The sequence below is a fragment of the Schistocerca piceifrons genome, chromosome 8, assembly GCF_021461385.2.
Source record: "Schistocerca piceifrons isolate TAMUIC-IGC-003096 chromosome 8, iqSchPice1.1, whole genome shotgun sequence".
Classification (NCBI taxonomy): domain Eukaryota; kingdom Metazoa; phylum Arthropoda; class Insecta; order Orthoptera; family Acrididae; genus Schistocerca; species Schistocerca piceifrons.
The window spans coordinates 327,923,837-327,949,341 of NC_060145.1; the positions used below are offsets into that span (position 1 = coordinate 327,923,837).

The 25,505-nt window shown below is 41.9% G+C and overlaps 1 protein-coding gene across 1 annotated transcript in view; it reads left to right on the top strand.

Annotated features, from left to right (window-relative positions):
- LOC124711239 overlaps positions 1–25,505 on the top strand; it is a 101,348-nt gene that overhangs the window by 20,659 nt on the left and 55,184 nt on the right. The window contains exon 3 of the mRNA XM_047241199.1: positions 18,247–18,378. Coding sequence (XP_047097155.1) covers positions 18,247–18,378 — 132 coding nt within the window. The remainder of the gene's footprint in view (positions 1–18,246; positions 18,379–25,505) is intronic.

Consider the following 25,505-nt stretch of genomic DNA (forward strand, 5'->3'; position numbering starts at 1 on the left):
AATCTCTAAAAATGAAACCCTTATAGGATAACCTTGTTGGCCGCCTGTCTGTCTGTCTGTCTGTCCATCCATCTGTTAGGAACCATTTTTCTCAGGAACAGGTAGGTGTATCAAGTTCAAATTTGTCACACACTAAGGTATATGGTCCTTTGGTGGTGTAATAACTTCAACTTCTAAGTCAGTGCAATCAAATGACATGGCCATTTAGGTCACATATATTGATACTCGAAAACTCATTCATTAAAACCTGTAGGGTGCTTTCTGTTCAACTAGAAGCACAAAATTTGGCAAGAAGCAAGGTTTCACAGTACAAATAATGGATGCCTTGGGGCACAGCTAACACCAATTCTACTCCCAGTTTTCCTTCTCATCAACTCCTGACAGCACTCAAACCCTGCCTAGCTGACCTTTTCAGACTATGGCATCCTCCAAAGCCCCCTACTAACACTTTACGAAATTCAGAACTGAAACAATCCCAGACACTTTTGTTAACCTCTCCACCAAAATCCTGAGCCAGATAGAAGTTTCAGTCCTATCCAAAGGCTTCACATACAGCCCTATTCCGAGATTTAACCATGTTAGACTTACGAAAGACCTACTTTCCTTATCCTGCTCCCTTCAATGGAAACATTTCTTTGCCACCAACCTCTCTAACCAAAGTCAATCCAATCCTAACATGGAACCCTAGTTGTCCCAATTCATACCACCATCCAACTGTGACCCTCCCACGCTCCCACCTGAGCATCCCATGGTCATCTTCCAGTTATTCCTAACTTACAACCTGACCTCACAATCCTTCCTCAGATCCCTCCTGAAGAACAACAGCCTTTCAGCAGAAGAAAGGATTGCTTCTTCTTCTTCTTCCTTTTTTTTTGGGGGGGGGGGGGGGGAGGGGGGTTCATCAGCCTTATAACTGGTTTGATGTGGCCCGCCATGAATTACTCTCCTGTGCCAACCTCTTCATCACAGAGTAGCACTTGCAACCTATATCCTCAATTATTTGCTGGATGTATTCCAATCTCAGTATTCCTCTAAATTTTCTGCCATCTACAGCTCCCTCTAGTACCACGGAAGTCATTCCCTCATGTCTTTACAGATGTCCTATTGCCCTGTCCCTTCTCCTTATCAGTGTTTTCCACATATTCCTTTCCTATCCAATTCTGTATAGAACTTCATCTGTAGCATCACATCTCAAATGCTTCGATTCTCTTCTGTTCCAGTTTTCCCACAGTTCACGTTTCACTACCATACACTGCTGTACTCCAGACTTACATTCTCAGAAATATCTTTCTCAAATTAAGGCCTATGTTTGATACTAGTAGATTTCTCTTGACCAGGAATGCTCTTTTTTCCATCGCTAGTGTGCTTTTGATGTCCTCCTTACTCTGCCCGTCATTGATTATTTTACCACCTAGGTAGCAGAATTCCTTAACTTCATCCACTTCGTGACCATCAATCCTTATGTCAAGTTTCTCATCTTTCTCATTCTACTACTTCTCATTACCTTTGTCTTTCTTCGATTTACTCTCAATCCATACTCTGTACTCATTAGACTGTTCATTCCGTTCAGTAAATCGTGTAATTCTTGGTCTCTTTCACTCAAAATAGCAATGTCATCACCGAATCGTATCATTGATATCCGTTGACCTTGATTTTAATTCTGCTCCTAAACCTTCCTTTTATTTCCGTCATTACTTCTTCGATCTACAGATTGAACAGTAGGGGCGAAAACTACATCCCTGTCTTATAGTCTTTTTAATCTGAGCGCTTTGTTCTTGGTTGTTGACTCTTGTTATTCCCTCTTGGCTCTTGTACATATCAAATATTTCCCGTCTCTCCCTATAACTTTCTCTGAATTTCGAACACCGTGCACCATTTTACACTGTCAAACACTTTTTCCAGATCGTCAAATCCTATGAATGTGTCTTGATTTTTCTTTAGTCTTACATCCATTATCAACTGCAATGCCAGAATTGCCTCTCTTGTGTCTCTACCATTTCTAAAGCCAAACTGGTCGACATCTAGCACATCCTCAGTTTTCTTTACCATTGTTCTAAATATTATTCTTGTCAGCAACTTGGACACATAAGCTGTTAAGCTAATTGTGCAATAATCCTCGCATTTGTTATTTATTTATTTATTCACATGTCAAGTTCTGTAGGACCAAATTGAGGAGCAAATCTCCAAGGTCATGGAACATGTCAGTACAGGAAATTACAACATAAAAGTATAACAGATAAAAGTAAATGTTTATGAACCTAAAATAAGTCAGTCCATAACTTTAAGTAAACGCAGTCAACAATAAAACAAGAATGAGCATAATTTTTCAAAGAACTCCTCGATAGAATAGGAGGAGTGACTCATGAGGAAACTCTTCAGTTTCGATTTGAAAGCATGTGGATTACTGCTGAAATTTTTTAATGTGAGTGGTAGCTTATTGAAAATGGATGCAGCAGTATACTGCACACCTCTCTGCACACGTGTTAAGGAAGTCCGATCCAAATGCACTTTTGATTTCTGCCGAATATAACTGAGTGAATGGCAATGGCCTTGCTGTGGTGGTAATACTGGTTCCCGTCAGATCACCGAAATTACGCGCTGTCGGGCTGGGCTAACACTTGGATGGGTGACCATCTGGTCTGTCGAGCATTGTTGGCAAGCGGGGTGCGCACTACCCTTGTGAGGCAAACTGAGGAGCTACTTGATTGAGAAGTAGTGGCTCTGGTCTCATAAACTGACTTACGGCTGGGAGAGCAGTATGCTGACCACAATGCCCCTCCATATCCGCATCCAGTCATGCTTGTGGGCTGAGGATGACACTGCGGCCGGACGGTACCCTTGGGCCTCCCAAGGCCTGCTCGGGCAGAGTTTAGTTTCTATTAACTGAGTGAAAGCTGCTTATTCTTGGGAATAAGCTAATAGAGCCAAAAATATCCTTTTAAAATGGGAAGCGTTACCCCAAAATATAATACCATACAACATAATTGAATGAAAATAAGCAAAGTAGACTAATTTTTGTGTTGAACGTTTGCTCACTTCAGATACCGTTCGAATAGTAAAAAAGCAGCATTAAGTCTTTGAACAAGATCCTGAACGTGGGCTTTCCCTGACAGCTTACTGTCTATCTGAACACCTAGAAATTTGAACTGTTCAGTTTCATTAATCATATGCCCAATCTGTGAAATTAAAATGTCAAGTTTTGTTGAACTGTGTGTTAGAAAATGTGAAAACTGAGTCTTCTGTGATTTAGCGTTAGTTTATTTTCTACAAGTCATGAACTTGGGTCATGAACTGCACTATTTCAAACCGAGCCAACGTTGCACACAACATCCTTTGCACCAAGCTAGTGCCATCAACAAAAAGAAATATTTTAGAGTTACCCATAATACTAGAGGGCATATCATTTATATAAATAAGGAACAGGCGTGGCCCCAACACTGATCTCTGGGTCAAACACCCGCCCCCACTTGACCATACCTCACTCAGACCCCACATCACAGCCATTCTCAACATTGTGAATAATGACCTGTTGCTGTCTGTTACTAAAATAAGAGATGAACCAATGGCGTAATGGTCCAACTTCTGGAGCAATATTTTGTGATCAACACAAACACCTTAGTTAAATAAAAAAGTATGCCTAGCGTTCGAAGCCTTTTGTTTAACCCAACCGGTACCTCACAGAGAAAAGAGAAATAGCATTTTCAGTCGTTAAACGACTTCTAAAGCTGAACTGTACACTTGATAGCAAATTGTGTGATATAAAATGATCAAGTATCCTTACATACACGGCCTTTTCAATAACTTTAGCAAACACTGATGGCATAGAAATAGGTCTAAAATTGTCTACATTATCCTTTTCTCCATTTTTATAAAGCAGCTTTATTACTGAGTACTTTAATCGTTCAGGAAACTGACTGTAGGGGACTGATGACCTCAGATGGTAAGTCCCATAGTGCTTAGAGCCATTTGAAACTGACCGTTCCTAAACGAAAAATTACAAATGTGACTAAATACAGAGCTAACGTGCAGCTCAGTACTTTAATATTCTGCTAGGCCCTCTGTCATAACCACGAGAGTCTTCAGTGATTTAATTACTGACTCAATCTCCCCCTTGTTAGTATCACAGAGGAGTATTTCAGACATCAATCTCGGAAAGCCATTTGCCCTGAGAGTTATAAGTTTCCCTGTAGAAACTAAATTTTTATTTAATTCAGCAGCAATGCACAGAAAATGATTGTTAAATACTGTACATATGTCAGATTTATCACTAACAGAAATATTTTTACTGCAAACTGACTTTATATGGTCGACCTTGTGTTGCTGACCAGACACTTCCTTCACAACTGACCACATTGTTTTAACTTTATCCTGTGAATTATCTATTCTGTTTGCATGCCTCATACTCTTTGCCTTCCTAATAACATTTTTAAGCACCTTACAGTGCTGTTCATAGTGGGCTACTGTAGCTTGGTTGTGACTATTTCTAACATTTTGATATAATTCCCGCTTTGTCCTACATGATATCATTATCCCACTAGTCAGCCACCCGTTGGGTGGCTTGTGGAGTATCAATGTAGATGTAGATGTAGATGCTGCCTGTTACTGCTAGTACCCAATTTAGAACGTTCTAATGGAAAGCAACTCTCAAAGAGCATGGGAAATGTGTTAAGGAAAGCATTATATTTATCATCTATGTTATCGGCACGATAAACCTCCTCCACTCTTGTTCCTTGACAAGGTTTAAAAAGCTCTCTATTACTGTTGGATTAACTTTCCTACATAGTTTGTAATTAAATGTGACATTTGTTTGAGTACAAAAGCCTTTTAGTGTTAAAATTTGTGTGTCATTGTCTGAAAGGCCATTAATGCTTTTACTAACAGAATGCCCATCTAGTAATGAAGAAAGAATAAAAATATTGCCTATGGCTGTGCTACTGTCCCTAGTTGAATAAAACACAGCCTGCATCAGATCATATGAATTTATGAGATCTAACACCATCCTTTTTCTTGCACCATCATATACAAAATTTATATTGAAGTCACCACTTATAACTAATTTCTGGTACTTCCTACAAAGTGAATCAAGAATCCTCTCTAGCTTGAGCTGAAATTCTCTGAAGTCGGAGTTAGGGGACCTATAAACAACTGATGGTCATGTAGGCTTTGCATCTGTTCGCGGAGGACATATTGAGCAGCACTCCTTGCTAGATGTCTGCATTGTTTTCTCTGCAGAGCCGGCAGCCATATCTCGTGCTCTTGAGCAAATCCACTCCTGCCCCGGCCCATCATTTCTCCTGTGTACCGACTCATTGAGCAGCCTACAAGCTATTGACCAGTGCTTCCCTTGCCATCCTCTGGTAGCGTCCATCCAGGAGTCCAACTATGCCCTGGAACAGTCCCGTCATTCAGTGGTGGTTGTGGGGACCCCATGACACGTCGGAATCCCAGGCAACGAACTTGCCAACAGGCTGGCCAAACAGGCAACGTGGAAACCGCTTCTAGAGATGGGTATCTCCGAAGCTGACTTGTTCTGTCTTACGCTGCAGGGTTTTCAGGCTTTTGGAGACGGAGTGGCATAACAGTACACACAACAAGCTGTGTTTCATTAAGGAGATGATGAATGTGTGGAAGTCTTCCTTGCAGTCCTCTTGCAGGGAATCAGTTGTCCTCTACCAGCTCCGCATTGGCCTTACATGGCTAATGCATGGCTACTTCCTCCATCGCGAGGGCCCACCTTTGTGTTGCGGTGACTCCCAAATGTCCACCTCTTGCTAGACTGCCCACTTTTAGCCGCTCTTTGGCGGACTTTTAAGTTTCCCAGCTCCCTACCTTCTGTGTTGGACGACGATTCCTCGGCAGCAGCTTCAGTTTTACGTTTCATCCATGAGAGTGGTTTTTATACTTCTATGTAGATTTTAGCACATGTCCTTCGTCCCTCTGTGTCCTGCACCCTAGTGCCTTTAGGGTCAAAGTTTTAATGTGTTGCAGAGTGGCTGGCTTTTCCTTTTTATTCTCGTGGTTTGGCCAGCCACTGTAATCTGCTTTCTTGTTGTACTCTCTTCTGTCTCTGTTGTTTTCTTGTCCTCTTTTGTTCCTTTTAGTGTTCATTGCCTTTGCTTCGTTCTTGTGGTTTTTCCTTTTTTTTCTGTTTTGTGTTATATGTCTCATCTGTTTTATTCTCTCACTTGTGGCATTGTTTCATTAGAAACAAGGGACCAGTGACCTCATAGTTTGGTCCCTTCACCCCTCTTTTAAACCAACCAACCAACCAATAAACAACAACAATTAGAAGTTTAGTTTCACTAAATTCAACTGCCCCTACACAAAATTGAAATGTGTGTTCAGTGTCGTGATACGTCTATGGACTCGTGCACATAGCCGCTCCCCCACCCCACAAGGAACTCCTTGGAAAAACAGCCAGCTAATCTGTATCCTGGTAAAGGAAGCCTCTGAATTGTCAAATTATTTAAAGGGTGCTCTGATATACCAATAATTTCAGTCAACATCTATAAGCAGTATCTCTAATATCTCTTATATTTTGATGAAATATTCTAATTCCTTCTCTACTTGGAAACATTACATCCTCTGAAGGTGAGCCTTTAGTTAGAGGGACTTCCTGTAAGCAGGTATATCTATAAGCTGACTTCAGTCTAAAAAAGTGCAGCTTTAACACCAACTACTACAGGAATTTTTCCGTGAGTGATCCCACTACCACCACCACCCACTACACTGTCACCTATAAGCTTTGCCAGCCTCCCCTTCCCATACCTATTGAGGTGCAGGTCATGCCTGGTAAATCCCGATCTACTGATAGTCCCAACTGGCACCACTGAGAGGTGACACATGCCCTCTGCCATCAGTGCCCTCCCCAGCCCCACATTAATGTGCCTAACAACGGCATTGAGATGAGGCCGATCATGATGCTGAAACAGTTGCATGAAATGCACATTAGTGCCATCAGTTTGAGTAGCTATCTTTACCAGGTCACCACCTACATCATATTCCCTGTCCCTATCAAGACTGTTCCCTGCTCACTAGCTGACTCTTCTTGGTAAAATTCCTACATAACTCTCCTATGCTGTCAGTCACTTGAGCCAACCCTGCACTAGGCTTCACAATGCTGGTGACCTGGTACTCACTCCCCAACACTTTCTGCAACTGCTGGCCCACACTTCTACCATGCGAACTACCTAGCAGCAGAACCTTCTTCTTTCTGTTGGATTTTGCAACTGATCTAGGACTCCTAACTGCTGAGAACTGTTCCATGTTCCGTACATCTACAGCTACATGAGGCTCCTCTCCACTCAACTCTCATGGTTGGTCAAATCTATTGCATATACGCAAAGTATAACTGTCTGAATACGTCCTCTTCCTAGCTGCCTTCTTGCCAACTGCCAGTTCCCATTCCCCACCACCCTTCACCCTCCTCAACCTATCTATTTCCTCCATTGCGTGTTGTAACTGCACCTGAAGGGGCTCCTGCTCCTCTATCAACTCATTTCTACTGTAGATTCTGCATTCCCAGGAGAGGATCTCGTTAGAATGCCCACTGGCTTCCCCACTGCATTCCACCCAATGAAAATATTTTGAACAAATCCCACACCATAACCCACTACTCACAGACCTACGACAGAGCCCACACTTCTCACTCATGATAAAATTTTACAGTTACAGAAAGAAACTGTATGTCTACATTACCAGAGCTCAGTTACACCAGTAGAACTATTTATAGAACTAACAATAGTCGTCTCAAAATTAACTATCTACTAAGAAAGCAACTACTACACCACAGCTAATACCAATACCAACAAAACTTCACAAAATTACTAGCTGAAACCAAAAATTCAAATGGCCACTGGAACACTCAATGACGTTAAAACACTGAATGAAAATTTTACTGAAATATTTCACTAGAAACAATAAGAAACATCAGCTGAAAACTAAAGCACGAAATTTACTAAATGACTTCAATGCACAGAAAACTCTAAAAAGCACAGCGAGCGAACATTTCCAAAAGTTTATTAAATCGTTATTTCGCCACAAACAGCACAACTTTAATAACTGTATAACAGTGCACAAATAAGTTTGTCAGTACCTAGCTTTATAACCGCTATGGCTGTACTGTATGCCACAAAATGTAAACACAGTACTGAGGCTTGAGGCTTAGACGAACGACATAAGCACACTCATGAATAACAGACCACTCGAGTCAAATAACACAGGAAGAAAGTCTGAGATTAATATAAAGCCACTATTAAATTACTTTTACAGCAAATATTAACGCAAATAAACTTCAAAATAAGTAACTGAAGACTAAAACTTCATAAAATATTGAAGAGTTATTTCAACAGCAGTCCAGCACATGTGACATCACACCAGATTACAGAAGATACTACTCACAGTCTTCAAAATTGTCTGGATGATATTTTTCCAAAAGTCAGATGGTATGTTGCAAGACTTATACATTCTTTACACCAATGTGAGTAATCGTTTTGTTGCCACTTCCTCCAATGATTTTAGAAATTGTGATGGAATGTTATCTATACCTTCTGCCTCATTTGATCATAAGTCCTCCAAAGCTCTTTCAAATTCTGATTCTAATACTGGATCCCCTATCTCTTCTAAATTGACTCCTGTTTCTTCTTCTATCATGTTAGACAAATCTTCCTTCTCGTAGAGGCTTTCAATGTATTCTTTCCACCTATCCACTCTCTCCTCTGCATTTAACAATGGAATTCCCATTGCACTCTTAATGTTTACCACCCTTGCTTTTAGTGTCATCGGAAGTTGTTTTGACTTTCCTGTATGCTGAGTCAATCCTTCCAATAATCATTTCTATTTCGATTTCTTCACATTTTTCATGCAGGCATTTCATCTTAGCTTCCTTGCACTTCCTATTGATTTCATTGCTCAGTGAGTCGTATTCTGTATTCATGAGTTCCCCAGAACATTCTTGTACTTCCTCCTTTCATCAATGAACTGAAGTGTTTCTTCTGCCACCTGTGGTTCCTTTGCAGTTACTCTCTTTGTACCTATGTTTTTCTTTCCAACTTCTGTGATGGTCCTTTCTAGAGATGTCAATTCCTCTTCAACTGTACTGCCTATTGAGCTATTCCATATTGCTGTATCTATAGCCTTGGAGAACTTCAAGCATATTTCGTCATTCCTTAGTACTTCTGTATCCCACTTCTTTGGATATTGATTTTTCCTGACTAATCTCCTAAACTTCAGCCTACTCTTCATTACCACTATATTGTGATTTGTGTCTATATCTGTTTCTGGGTACAATCCAGTAACTGATGTCGGAATCGCTGTCTGACCATATTGTAATCTCACTGAAACCTCGTATGATCTGGCCTTTTTCTAGTATACCTCCTCCTGTTGTGACTCTGTTCGCTATTACTAGCTGAAATTTATTACAGAACTCAATTAGTCTTTCTCCCCTCTCATTCTTTGTCCCAAGCTCATATTTTCCAGTAACCTTTTCTTCTACTCCTTTCCCTACAACTGCATTTCAGTCCCCCATGACTATTAGATTTTATCTCCCTTTACATACTGTATTACCCTTTCAATATCCTCATGCACTTTCTCTATCTCTTCATCTTCAGCTTGCGATGTCGGCATGTGTACCTGAACTGTCATTGTCGGTGTTGGTTTGCTGTCTATTCTGATAAGAACAACACTATTACAGAACTGTTCACAGTAACACACTCTCTACCCTACCTTTGTGTTCGTAACAAATCCTACTCCTGTTATACCCTTTTCTGCTGCTGTTGATATTCCTCTATACTCATCTGACCAGAAATCCTTGTTGTCTTTCCATTTCCCTTCACTGATCCTTAATATATCTAGACTGAGCCTTTGCATTTTCCTTTTCAGATTTTCTAGTTTTCCTACCACGTTCAGGCTTCTGACATTCCATGCCCTGACTCGTAGAACATTTTCCTTTCTTTGATTATTCAGTCTTTTTCTCAGGGTCACCTCCCCCTTGGCAGTCTCCTCCCGAACATCCGAGTGGGGGACTATTCTGGAATCTTTTGCCAATGGAGAGATCATCATGTCACTTTTTCAATTACTGGCCACATGTCCTTCGGATACATGTAAATTGCAGTGGTTTCCATTGCATTCTGCGTCCTCATGCCATTGATCATTGCCGATTCTTCTACTTTTAGGGCCAGTTTCCCACCTCTAGGATGACCGAGTGCCCTGAACCTCGGTCCACTCCATGCCCTCTTGACAGTCATGTCCTCCTCGCTGTGTCTGGCGACAGCGACTCATCAGTCATTTACTCCGCATTGTGGCAGGCTCGGATGTGGCTTGCAAAACCGAGCCTTGCTTTGAAGATCTGGTCGCACGAAGTGTGATATAGTTGCCCAGTTGAGTTACACATATAGATGTAATTAGGCTTGGGCTTAGAATTCTGAGGCGTAGAGTAAAGTTAGTAATATTATTGCTGTGTAGTCTGCAATTTTAGTTTGTATTCTGAGATCATGTGATTTCCATTCTCGGTGATTCAGTTTGCCGAAAACTGAAGCTGCATTGGCTATATGAGCTGCAGTTTCTGTTGTCAGGTTGTTATCGCTTCTAATTTGCCTACCTAGGTATTTAAAGTGTGACACATTTTCCAAATGTTTGTTGTCCGACTTAATACTGCAGTCGTCTGTATTGGAACCCCTGAGTGGTTGTTGAAGGACTTGCGTCTTGGTGATGCTCATGACTAAACCAAATCTTCTGCAGGAGTCATATAGTAGGCTCATGTATGTTTTGAGTGATTCAGGAGAATTAGCCATCATGCATATGTTGTCTGCGTAAAGAATTTCTAAGATATTTTATTTACACGCCTTTTTGTTCTGAGGCAAGAGATGTTGAAGACACTTTTGTCTGTTCTCAAGTCAAGACCCATTTGACCACTGCAGGTGTTGGTTGCGTCTCTCATAACAGCTGTGAAATAAAGTGAGAAGAGTGTGGGAGCCAGTACACAGTCTTGTTTTACAGCGCATGTCATGGGACAGTGGTCTGAAAGCTTTTTGTCATCATGTTTTCATGACACCGTCTAATCAAGTTAATAATTTTGTCAGGGCAGCTGGTTTTCTTTAGTATAATCTAGAGAGCTTCCCGTGGGACTCGGTTGAATGCTTTTCCCAGGTCTACAAAGCACATGAACAGAGGCTGATGTTGCTCTAAGCTTGTCTCTTGCACCTGTTTGACAAGAAATATGGCATCCACTGTGCCTCTGTTCAGGTGAAAGCCACACTGTGTCTCTGGTAGCACTTTTTCTGCAAGGTGTGTTAGACGATTGTTGAGTATGTGAGCCCTGACTTTCCCAGCTGCTGAGAGAAGAGAGATTCCCCTGTGAGAACTACAGTCAGAAATGTCACCTTTGCCTTTCTAAATCTTGCAAATGCAGGCATCTTTCCAATCTTGTGGAATTATTTCGCACTCCCAAATCTTTGAAATTAGAACAAACAGTGGGTTCGTAACGTTTGGTCCACCATATTTATAAAGTTCTGATGGTAAGTTGCATAATCCTACTGATTTGTTATTTTTCAGCTTAGCCAGTGCTGAAATGAATTCACTGAATGAAGGGGCATCAACAAGTTGTTTATTGACTGGCAGGCCTTCAAGTGATTCTATGTATGGAATATCAGTTGTGTGTTGGTTGGGATTAAGAACTTCATCAAAATGTTCTGCCCACTGAGCAAGGATATCACTCTGTTACATCAGCTGACAGGTTTTATCTGTGTCATAAACAGGTGCTATCTTCTTTGATTTTGGACCAAAGATAGTTTTCAGGCTTCTGAAGAATCTGTTTGGTTTGTGCCAGCGTATGATTGCATTTCATTGGCTTCATTCAGCCACTATTTGTCTTTGAGGGTGCGCTCCTTCACTTTCAGGTTGTAGTGTGCTACTTTATGCTTGTCAAGATCAGGACTGCAAAGAGATGCTCTGAAATCATTAACAAGCTTTTTGATCTCTGCATCTGAATTGTCAAACCAATCTTGGTTCTTTTTCTGAGGTTTTCCCAAGACTTCTGTGGCACATCTGCGCTGTTCGGTAGCATATACATTCCAGTGCTCATCTACAGAGGCAGACTCGGATATCAAAAGCCCTTCAGGACCGAATGCATCGTCCAGTTTTGCTCTCATAGTCTGATCGTGGGCCAAGATTTTACAGGATAATTTTGATGGTATTTTGTTTGAAGCTCGGTGTGGTGCTTTCAAAGGTATGTTTAATTTGGAGCTCAAAAGTCGATGGTCTGTCCAACCCTGAGCACCTCTCATAGCATGTGTGATCAGTACTTTTTCAATTACAGGCCACATGTCCTTTGGATACATGTTATGTGTCTTTAATGCAGTGGTTTCCATTGCATTCTGCATCCTCATGCTATTGATCATTGCTGATTCTTCTGCCTTTGGGGGCAGTTTGCCTCCTCTAGGGTGATGGAATGCTTTGAACCTCTGACTGCTCCTTACCCTCTTGTCAAGGCTGTTGGCAGAATGAGAGTGACTGGTTACGCCAGCAGTCTTTGGCCACCAATGCTGATTATTAGTCAAAATGTAAGCAGTGATGGGATCTGAACCCAGGACCGAGGACGTTCTGATTACTGATAAAGGACACTATCTGTAGACCATGGATCCAGTTGACTGGCCTACACAACATGAAAAAGGATCCTGACCTGATCATCCTCCCAGCAGACAAAGGTTCCACCACTGTTGTGATGAACCGGAGTGACTACCTGGCAGAGGGCCTCTGTCAGTTGTCTGACATCTCCATCTGTAAGCTCTGCCAAAGTGACCCCATTCCAGATGTCCAACATAACCTCCAATCCCTGCTGAAATCATTAGGCTCTTCCCAGAACCTCTCCCCTGATTCCATCTCCCTGCTGACTCCATCAACAGCCCACACACCTGGCTTCTGCATGCTCCCCAAAATCCACAAACCTAACAATTCTGTGTGCCCCATTGTGAATGGTTACAATGCCCCCAGAGAAAGAATCTTGGCACTGTTTGACCTACATCTGCAACCAAGTATCCAAAACCTAGCCTCCCACATTAAAGATACCAACTACTTCCTACACTGGCTCTCCACCATCCCCATACCCTTACCTCCTGGGTCCCTACTCGTCACTGTAGATTCAACCTCCTTATACACCAACATCCCTCATGCATATGGCCTTGCCTCAGTTAAACACTACCTCTCCCAATGCCCTTCAGATTCCAAACCCACCAGTTCATTCCTTGTACACATAACCAACTACATCCTGACCCATAACTACTTCACCTTCGAAGGGAAGGCAAAGAAACAAATTCATGGCACAGTAATGGGCAACCATATGGTGCCCTCCTATGCCAACCTCTTCACGTGCCACCTAGAGGAAACATTCCTAGCTTCCCATAACTCCAAACCCCTGGTCTGGTACAAGTTTATTGGAGACATCTTTATAATCTGGACCCAAGGCCAAGATACCTTGACTTCATTACTCCACAACACCTTCTCTCTCGTCCACTTCACCTGGTCCTCCACATACCATCATTCCACCTTCCTAGATGTCAATCTCCTTCTCTCAGATGGCTCCATCCACACCTCAGTCCACAAACTCACCAATCACCAACAATACCCGCACTTTGACAGCTGCCATCCCTTCCACACCAAAAAATCCCTCCCATACAGCCTAGCCACCTGTGGCAGATTCACATACAGTGATGAGAACTCCCTAGCCCAATATGCTGAAGGCCTCACAAAGGCCATTGCAGACAGGCGATACCCTCCAGACCTAAAGCACAAACAGATCTCCTGTGCCATATCCCCACACACACCCGATCCTCACATCCATCCCAAGAACCAACCACAAAGAAGGACCCCTCTTGTCACCCAGTACCACCCAGGACTGGAATGACTGAACTGTGTCCTTTGTAAGGGCTTTGATTATCTATCATCACGCCCTAAAATGAGAGACACCCTACCCAAGATACTTCAATACCCTCCCAAAGTGGTGTTCTGCCACCCAGCCAACCTGCACAACATCCTAGTCCATCCCTATGCCACTCCCACCCCCAATCTCCTACCGCAGGGATCATACCATTGTGGAAGACCCAGTCAGATACAAGACCCGCCCAATGCATCCATCCAGCATCTCCAGTCCTGTCACAGGCTTATGCTACTTCATCAGAAGCCAGGCCACCTGTGAAACCAGCCATGTTATGTACCAGCTCTGCTGCCACCACTGCACAGCTTTTTACATTGATATGACAACCAACCATCTGCCAACTGGAATGAATGGCCACCGCCAAACTGTTGCCGAAAGTACGGTGGACCACCCCCTGGCACAACATGCAGCGGAGCACAGCATGTGTGGTTTCAGTGGTCACTTCACAACCTGTGTCATCTGGACCCTCCCCACTACCATCAGCTTTTCTGAGCTGTGCAGATGGGAGCTATACTTGCAATGCATCCTTCGTTCCTGTAACTTCCCTGGCCTAAACTTAAGGTAACTTGTTGCCCCCCGACCCCCACCCAATATTTTGTGTGTGCGTGCGTGCGTCCACACTATCCCCTGTCCCAGTACCCCCACCCAATTCATGTCAGCTAGTTATGCGCTGCCATCTCATGCCCTAGTCTGTGAAATTGCATGCCCAGCCATCTGCTTCCTGCCCCTTCACCTGCACCCTAGCTAGCCCACAGACAGCTCCCCACTCTCCTATGAGCTGCTAGACACTTCCCCCAACCCATTCCCTGCCTCACACGTGTCTCCATCCCTCAACCCACCCCACCCTGCACCCCCATCTCACCTCGGTACACTCACCATGGACCAAGAAAGAGCTGGCAGTCAACTGAGCTCAATGTAGGGAGACGTGTGTGTGTGTGTGTGTGTGTGTGTGTGTGTGTGTGTGTGGACAACGCAGCACTTCTACCTTTCGGTGTGTTTTCTCCTTTATTCCTAAATAATTCATAAAGGAAAAGTATGAAATACAGTAGTTAATTTGTAATTGTATCACATGAAAAAAATATTTCTTTTGTAATTTGTTATTAGACTTCAAACCAAAATTAAATCATTTTTGAAAGCCTTGGAATTCCTAGGACACATATCTCGCTAGTATCAATATCGGTAACAGGCATAAACCATCAGTGTAACTGATTACGGGAGCCGGTAAGCTATTTGCACTGTTAAGCATGTATGAAACCGTCAGTGGGAGTCCTTCTTGCACGTGGCCCATTTTTTTCTCTTTAATTTTGTTCTTGTCAATTAGAACACCAGTCAGTAACCCTCCCAAGCAAATTTTTCATAATTTCCTTTGTTGCTGTGTATCTGTGGAGATTGGTTATAATATTTATAATCTGCAAGAAAAATTAATTCTACTTTGTGTGCATATATGAGGAATCACAGTGGATCCAATACTTAATCTTGTGGAACTCCGTTAGTCATTTTTTTCCTCCAGTCAGAAGAAAAACCGTGCTACTTCTGATGAATTATAATATGCAACCATTAGTATTCTTTTTGTTATATATGATTTAAGCAACCTTTAGCTATATAGTAAATTCCAAGAATCCTTATTCTTTTGTAATAAAATGTTGTGGTTTACACAGTCAGATGTCTCAGGAAGATCACAGAAAATACTGACTGACTTTGTTATTTAATCCTTGTCAACTGTGGTGAGTGAATTTATACATAAATTTTCCTTTGAGCAGCCGTTTTGAAATCCAAATTGTGATTTGCTAAGTCGACTGCCTGACGAGATATGGCTGGATGTCAGATTATCTTGGTCCACATGCTCACGAAGGTGGATTTGTAAGTGGTAAGAGTTGCGATTCTCTGCAACACGTAAAACGGCCACCAAAATGCATTAGTGTCATTTGTGTTCAGTATTGTCACTGGGTCAGGTAGGGTGTATACACACACCAAAAACGTTTCGCATCACCCCAGTTCCCAAAACTCCTGAAGATATACATTGACTGTGGGTACTGTATCACAGACACAGTCCCTTTGACTGTTCAGAGATGCCACTAAACCTGCCCAAAGATGTAAACAACAATGTATGGACAGAGGGGGTCCTACAGCCGACCAGTTCCAGTCATTCCACAAGGAAGGAGGTACATGGCTCATGTTGCCTGCAGTTTAACCATGCCTAGACGATCAATACCGTGGTTTGATCGCATCCGCATTGTTACTTTGTGCCAGGAAGAGCTCTCAACAAGGGAAGTATCCAGCCATCTCAGAGTGAATCAAAGCAATGTCGTTCGGACATGGAGGAGATACAGAGAGACAGGAACTGTGAATGACGATGCCTCGCTCAGGTCGCCCAAGGGCTACTACTGCAGTGGATGACCGCTACCTACAGATTATGGCTCAGAGGAACCCTTACAGCAACGCCACCATGTTGAATAATGCTTTTTGTGCTCCCACATGACGACGTGTTATGACTCAAACTGCGTGCAATAAGCTACATGATGTACAACTTCACTCCCAACGTCCATGGCGAGGTCCATCTTTGCAACCTCTACACCATGCAGTGCGGTACAACATGGCGATTGGACTGCTCAGGATTGGCATCATGTTCTCTTCACCGATGAGTGTCACATATGCCTTCAACCAGACAATCATCGGAGATGCGTTTGGAGGCAACCTGGACAGGCTGAATGCCTTGGACACACTGTCCAGAGAGAGCAGCGAGGTGGAGGTTGCCTGATAAACATCAGTGAGGTGGCATTATGTGGGACCAACGTACGCCCCTGGTGGTCCAGCAGGCCCATAGTGCAACCATATCGGCAGCATATTGGCGGTGCATTTGTCTTCGTGGATGACAATTCACGCCCACATTGTGCATATCTTGTGAATGACTTCCTTCAGGATAATGACATTGCTCGACTAGAGTGGCCAGCATGTTCTCCAGACATGCCTGGGTAGATTGAAAAGGACTGTTCATGGACAACGTGACCCACCAACCATTCTGATGGATCTACGCTGAATCGCCATTGAGGAGTGGGACAATCTGCACCAACAGTGCCTTGATGAACTTGTGGATAGTATGCCACGACGAATACAGGCATGCATCAGTGCAAGAGAACTTGCTACTAGGTATTAGAGATACTTAATTTTGAAATCAGGGAGTCCTTTTCTGGACACCCTGTAAGAATCTCAAATATTAGAGCAACACCCAGCAATTGGTCACATGATATCCATTGTGTTTTTAAAGTGTGACTGAGTGAGGTAGTGCAGTGGTTAGTACACTGGACTTGCTTTTGGGAGGATGATGTTTTAAATCTGTTGTCCAGCCTTTCAGATTTATGTTTTGCGTGATTTCCCTAAATCGCTTAAGGTAAATGCTGGAAAGGACATGGCCGATTTCCTTCCCCATCCTTAAACAAAAAACAACCTCTGCTTGTGCTATGTCTGTAATGGCACTATTATTGGTGGGGCATTGATGTGCTAAGATTCCAGAATTTGGTTGTCTTTGATTTATTGGAAAACCACCCTGTTTGGTGACTGAATTTGTCATGTTTCTTGGATTTAATGTAACTTAAAACCATCAATGAATTAAGTAATATTACTAAGTCCAGAGCATGCTGGTCATTTTGTATTATAGACCAAATTGTTATTCAGTATTGGGATGTTATTTGCAGATTAATTTTTTTTTTCAGTGGTACTACTACTGTGAGAAAAACACGCTGACAGATTCAGCTCCTCACATGCCTATGATAAAAAAAAGTGACTTTTAATAGCCTTCCACCAGCTTATTAAGTGGTATAGTAAACTCGTGCCTAGGATTTTCTTTCTTCAGTCAGTGCTTCACTAAAAAGAAAGAAAAAAAAATATTGAATTGCTTGACAATTCTTAGTTGTTAATAAGCACATTAAATACTCCAACTACGCTATGGTTCATATCACTGCAGTGGGCAGGGTGGCATAGTGGTCAAGACACTGGACGTTCAGATGGTCCAAATCTTTGCCCAGCTCTCCAGATTTAGGTCTTGCAGAATTTCCCTAAATCATTTAAGCTGAATGCCAGGATGATTTCTTCAATAAGAACATGGCCAACTTGCTCCTCTATTTGTATCCTACTGGAGCTTCTGTTCAGTCTGTCATTGCCGTCGTCATCCCATCATCATCATCATCATCGTTATTCAATCTTAATATTCTATCCTTTTTTTTAAAAAAATTTCAGTGAAATTTGTATTACTTTCTAGTTTGTTTTTGTTGTTTATTTGTTCTTGATCTCTTGCTCACATTAGTTGAATTCTTAATTTCCAGGTTCACTGCAGAATCAGCAGCAGTGGCAGCAGCAGAAGCAGTAGCATCTTCAACGTTAGCAGGGATTCAAAATGAAATATATAATTCAAATGCTTTCCAGTGTAAGAGGAAGATTGAGACTGAGGTTGAAATGTTAGTATGATTTTATGTAAAACAAAATTTTGGTATTATTTGGGGGGAAAATCATTGAAATCTCTGCATGCTTTGGTTAAAGACTATTATTTGCCATTGTGTTACCTGCTTAGATTTATTTTTGTTGAAAAGCTATGTGCATTTAGATTACGCAATTTACACGGCATGCTATTATTGCTACTCAGTTAAGTGGAGTGTTCACACACAAAAAATTGTTCACAAAGAGCAAAATCTAAGTTTCTGAGATTGTTAATCACCAAACAGATTTTCAGATATTATATGTTAAGAGTAATATCAGGTAAGGACAATTTGAACTGCTATTTTCTGACTAATCTTTCCAGTACTGCATTTCACCAAAAGTAAAACAAAGAAAAGAATTTTAAAGAAAATTTTTGTTATATTGACATGAGTACTTTCTCAAAATTAATTTTTTTCTTTAGTATGATTATTTTTGCATGTTGTCTAGTTTCTTACATTAGAAATTCCTAGCCCATCTTTTCTGTGGGGCACCACTCATAACTAAATAGCATTTTGTGTGTTATTTTGCGTGTAGTGTTAATACCATTATTAGGTGTATGACACAGTTGTACACTGTGTGAAAAGTGGAAGTTTGTTTCTGCATAGATAACAGTGGCACTTCTCTTCACTTATGACTTTTACTCTTTTGCTATATGGAGGACATATTTGTTTTTATGACATTTATATTTTAATTTTACAGAAATTGGGAATTAACAACTGCAAACATCCCTTCTGGTTGTTGATACTGTATCACTTACATGAAATTTTTCTGTATCAGAATTTTCTATTGGTTCCAACATATCTTTTTGCAATACTTTGAAGGATCACGTTCTTGTATCATGTAATATAATAATACAACTAATTTCATTTTGCCATTGACAGTCAAACCACCTCCTGTACCCTCTGCAAGTATCAGTGTATTTTGTCAACAGAAGTAAGGATTGTAAATTTTTGAAAAACTGACACATTGTCACATATATTAGAAAATAAGTGAATTTTCCTGCCCTTATTTGATGTCATCATGTTAGAGGCAAATCTTAAACTTCTGAAGACAACAGATTTATTTGTCAGAACTGGTTAAGTGCAGTAAAACATTTCAGTTGTGCAGCTGACACATTAAATAAGGTTTAAGAATAATCGAAATGGCAGGATTTAACAGTAAACAAGAATGAGGGAAGAGAATAACTCCCTGCAACCTACATCCTTTTGAACCTGCTTACTGTATTCATATCTTCATCTTTTGGTCTACTTCTCTATTTACCCCCCTCCCAACACCCAGTATTAAATTAGTGACCCCAGAATGTGTCCTATCAACAGATCCCTTCTTTTGGTTAAGTTATGCCACAAATTTATTTTTTCCCTTGTTCTGTTCAGTAACTTCTTATTGCTTACGTGATCTATGTATGTAACCTTAAGCATCACATTTCAAAAGCTTCTATTCTCTTCTTGTCCGAACTGTCAATCATCCACTTCTTATTCCCATGTAAGGTTATAATGCAGACAAATAACTTCAGAGATGACTTCCTAATGCTTAAATCTATATTTGATGTTACAAATTTCTCTTCTTCAGAAATGCTTTTTGTGCCATTGCCAGACTGCATTTTATATCCTCTCTATTTTATCGACCATCAGTTATTTTGCTACCCAAATAGCAGAGATAAATCTTCTGCTTTTAGTGTCATATGTTCTAATCTGACTCACTCAGCATCACATCATTAAATATGATTATATTTCATCATCCTTGTTTTGCTACTGTTAATACTCATCTCCTCATTCAGTTTTCCGTTCTTCTGTAAATAGTTCATGTTAGTATTTTGCAACCATGACTTATTAAACTGATAGTTCAGTAATATTCACCTCTATCAGCACTTGCTTTCTTTGGAATTGGAATTATTATATTCTTTTTGAGGTGTGAGGGTATTTTGCCATCTGATACACCTTGCATTGTCTTAGGTCTTCCAGTGCTCTGTCAAATTTTTGTCCATTGGACAGCCCCTCTTCATACTACTTCCACCTTTCACCTTCCCTTCTTTGCTTAGTACTGGTTTTCCACCTGAGATCGTGATCTTCATGAAGCTGCTTTTCTTTTCTTTTATTGCTTCTTTAATCTTCCTATAGGCAGTATCTATCTTTCCCCTAGTTATGTATGCGTAATCTATATTCTTACATTTGTCCTCTAGCAATTCCTGCTCAACCATTTTACACTTCCAGTCAACCTAATTTGTTAGATATTTGTATTTCCTTTTTCCTGATTCATTTGCTGCATTTTTATATATTCTCCTTTTCATCAATTAAATTCAGAATATTCTGTGATATCCAAGAATTTATACTGGGCCTAGTCTTTTTAGCTATTTGATCTTCTGCTGTCTTCACTGTTTCATCTGTCAAATCTACTGTATTTCTTTCCCTGTTTCAATCAGTCATTGCCTAATGTTGTCTCTGAAACTGTCAGCAACACTTTTGACAATAAACCAGGTCGTTGTAGTGACAATTAGTTTCCTTTTGTAGTATGTAGATCCTGTTATCAATATGTCTGTCTGAGGTGTGGTATACATACTTTCATGTGTAATTGGGCCAGCCCTAGTAATTGTAACTTAATAAGCTGTTATGTCGTGTGGCCTCCTTTCTTTCAAATTTGCATGGTCCTATGGGAGGGAGGGGGGGGGGCGGCTTTCCATTTCTGCAGGTCATTGGGGATAGACCAGAGACAAGCGAAAATATAGATGGAGCCATTGTGAATGAGGAGGGGTTATTGGGGGAGGGTTCAGATGGTGGCCAACATAAATCCTCATCTCGTCCATCATGACACTTCCAATTGAATGCCTCTACATAGATTGTCACTAGGGATGGAACTGAGTGGTAGATTGCAAATTTTTCATCTTCTGGAGGAAGATCAACTGCACTACTTATGCATGCTGTGTTGTTGACTGTCATCATGCTTTCCATCCTATTTTTGATAAAGCAGTGCTATGTCTCATGAAGAAACACACTGAATCAAATGCTTGAAAAGTCTGAAAACAATAACTGGACTGTGTCACTTGAGGAACTGGAAATATTTTATTAAAGATATCATACAGGGTGAGTCAGGAGAAAAGGTACGTGCTTTGAGAGGTGTTAGTGTTGGTGATTCTGAACAAAAAACTTCTAATGAACATATGTCCTTTTCTTAACTGTATCTGACGTACAGCTGTTTGAAAATCATGAGTGTCAGTCTTATTGGAGTATGGTATCTTGATTTCCTTCAAAATGTGCTCCCAGAGTACTAGGAGTATATTACTTTGGAAATACAATGTCGTATGTACTTTCAGCATAACGGGGCTACTGCACATTCTGTACAGCCAGCGACACAGTACCTCACTGAAACATATCCATGGTATTGGATTGGACACCATGGAGTCATTTCTTGGCCACCTAGGTCACCCAGTCTAACACCATTAGATTACTGTTTGTGAAGTTGACTTAACTCTTAAGTCTGCAAGTGCATAGTAGACACAAAGAAGAAATTTCTCACTCATATTCTACACGCATATGCTCAAGTAAATGACCGTATGAATGAGCTCAGATCAGCAACACAGCAACTGTCTGTAAGAGCTGCAGAATACTTTGCAGTTGATGATGGACAGTTCGAACATATTTTTTGAAGAAATGTACACAATCAAACAGTTCCTACAGGACTAAACACTTTGTGGTGAGTTCGTGCTTGGCGACCATGGAGCTCCAGCCTTTGGAGCACCTCTTCTCTTTCCATGTCGCATGTCTATCTTCCTGTTATTCTTTTTCCTCTCCCTTGGGGAACATGTCTGGGAATATGTTCTGAAGTTTTAGTAGCCTGACGTCAGAACAGTCCCTCCACTATTTTTTCTTTCTTTATTTCTTCATTCTCCATCTCATATCCTTCCTCCGCTTCAGCGTTTGAGGTTCCTCTTTGTTTTTTCTTCCTCCCTATGGGCTCCTGAAGCCCACACGTCTGAGACACAACAAACAGTTGACTGGGTGACAGGTAATTCCCAATCCTGGGTCTACAAGTAGGGTTCACATGAACCCCCTGGGAGAGGTTATTGCCTGAGTCATTACCTTCCCAAATTGCCAGTTGGTCCCTCTGTCAGGAGTTCGAGAGTCATGACCTGAGGTGTGAACAAGCACCTAAGGCAGGTGGCGCGGGGTGGGGGGGGGGGGGCAGTTGGGAGGTGAGCTTCATTGGAGATGCTGGCAATCATGGAGGATTTTCTTGCAGTGAGCTAATCACCATCTCAGTCTACATCTACTAAACGTAAACAAAGTGAGGCAAAAGATTCAAACAATCTCACAGCTGCACCTCAGTTGCTTGTGGTGCCAATACTGAAGGAGGCCAGTCCATTGCTACGTTTAATCTGTTTATTATTCAGAAATGTGTTGATGCAGTTGCAGGCCTTGTGAAACCCTGCTCTTGTTTACCTAATGTCACTTTGCATTTGGAGATGAATTGTGATTTTCAATCCCAACAATTGCTTGCAGCTTCGCTCCTCCACAGCTATCATGTTCATATCAAATACCATCCAATGCTGAATTCTTAATGTGGTGTTGTTTACACTAGGCTGCTTGATGGCCTGTCTGAGGGAGAACTTCAGTCTTTCATCTCTGATCAGAGTATCACTGCCATCCATCGGGTAATGAAAAAGGTTAATGCAACCTTAGTGCCTACACACATTCTTTTTCTCACTTTTGACAGAGTAGTGTTTCCATCAAAGGTCGAGTTATCACAGTCCAGACATATCTTCTAAACCCGATGCACTGCTACCAGAGTCACCATTGCAACTGCAGTTGAATGTCCAGTCAAAACACGGCCAAATTTGTTACTTGTGGTAGGAATGCTCATGAGGGCGATTGCCCATTTCCTTCTCCCTGCTGTATCAATTGCAATGGGGACCATGCAGCCTCTTCCCAAGAATGTCCCTTGTATCTCAATGAGTGGACCGTCCACGAGGTCCTGGTAAAGGAAAAAGTACCTTACCCAGTCACTTGCGAGTTGTTGGCTAGTTGACAGACCTGCAGTTTGCCATCTGGTACTTAAAGTACTGGAATACTCTCTTTCAAATTCTAAAGGTGGCAGGGGTAAAATACAGGGAGCGAAAGGCTATTTACAATTTGTACAGAAACCAGATGGCAGTTATAAGAGTCGAGGGACATGAAAGGGAAGCAGTGGTTGGGAAGGGAGTAAGACAGGGGTGTAGCCTCTCCCCGATGTTGTTCAATCTGTATATTGAGCAAGCAGTAAAGGAAACAAAAGAAAAATTCGGAGTAGGTATTAAAATTCATGGAGAAGAAGTAAAAACTTTGAGGTTCGCCGATGACATTGTAATTCTGTCAGAGGCAGCAAAGGACTTGGAAGAGCAGTTGAATGGAATAGACAGTGTCTTGAAAGGAGGATATAAGATGAACATCAACAAAAGCAAAACAAGGATAATGGAATGTAGCCTAATTAAGTCGGGTGATGCTGAGGGAATTAGATTAGGAAATGAGGCACTTAAAGTAGTAAAGGAGTTTTGCTATTTGGGGAGCAAAATAACTGATGATGGTCGAAGTAGAGAGGATATAAAATGTAGGCTGGCAATGGCAAGGAAAGCGTTTCTGAAGAAGAGAAATTTGTTAACATCCAGTATTGATTTAAGTGTCAGGAAGTCATTTCTGAAAGTATTCGTATGGAGTGTAGCCATGTATGGAAGTGAAACATGGACGATAAATAGTTTGGACAAGAAGAGAATAGAAGCTTTCGAAATGTGGTGCTACAGAAGAATGCTGAAGATTAGATGGGTAGATCACATAACTAATGAGGAAGTGTTGAATAGGATTGGGGAGAAGAGAAGTTTGTGGCACAACTTGACCAGAAGAAGGGATCGGTTGGTAGGACATGTTCTGAGGCATCAAGGGATCACCAATTTAGTATTGGAGGGCAGCGTGGAGGGTAAAAATCGTAGAGGGAGACCAAGAGATGAATACACTAAGCAGATTCAGAAGGATGTAGGTTGCAGTAGGTACTGGGAGATGAAGAAGCTTGCACAGGATAGAGTAGCATGGAGAGCTGCATCAAACCAGTCTCGGGACTGAAGACCACAACAACAACAACTTAAAGTACCATTCTTTCTCCACCTCATTCCACAAAGGAGATGGCCACGCAGACTTGCAATCTCAAATTCAGCCCCGTGGCTGTAGAATCGCCCAGTATCATGGTAGCATGCCCATCTCCTCTTCCAGTTGTGCAACAAGCCACCAAATCTTCGCTTCTGGCAGTGAATACTCCCGTGAAGACTTTTGTCTCTCCAGCCAGCAAACATCATCTGCCAACTGCAAAGGCTCTAAGAAATCAAACAAAGGCAAACAAAGGCCAACTCGGAGATCCTTTTCAGTGGTGTGTGATACCCTCACCCAGCAGACCTGCATTTCACTAGTGTGCACTACCAACCATTTTTCTGCCCTGGAATCCTCAGGCAGGCCCAGTGAGAATGACGACAGCCCTAGATTTCATGGAACAAGATCCTCCAGACTCTGCGCCCTGTAACAGTGAGTCTTTGAAGGCTGGCACTCGAAGCTGCCGGGATGACAACCCTTCATTTTTTCCCTTCTCCCTTTTCCCTATCGTGACTCTTGTCCAGTGGAACATATATGGCATTAGATCCAACAAGGAGGTGGTATGATTGCTCTTTGAATTGCAGCATCCACTTATTTTTTTTCTACCTCCAGGAAACAAAATTGTGTTCTCGCATTTGCTTTGACCTCTCGCATTTCTTTCCAGTTCACTTTAACCCATATCCTTCCGCCACCTCACCTTCCCACACTCTTTCTCTCCCCCCGCCATTCTCTCTTCCCCCCGCCATTCTCTCTTCCCCGAGCCATTCTCTCTTCCCCCCGCCATTCTCTCTTCCCCCCGCCATTCTCTCTTCCCCCCGCCATTCTCTCTTCCCCCCGCCATTCTCTCTTCCCCCCGCCGTTCTCTCTTCCCCCCGCCGTTCTCTCTTCCCCCCGCCGTTCTCTCTTCCCCCCGCCGTTCTCTCTTCCCCCCGCCGTTCTCTCTTCCCCCCGCCGTTCTCTCTTCCCCCCGCCGTTCTCTCTTCCCCCCGCCGTTCTCTCTTCCC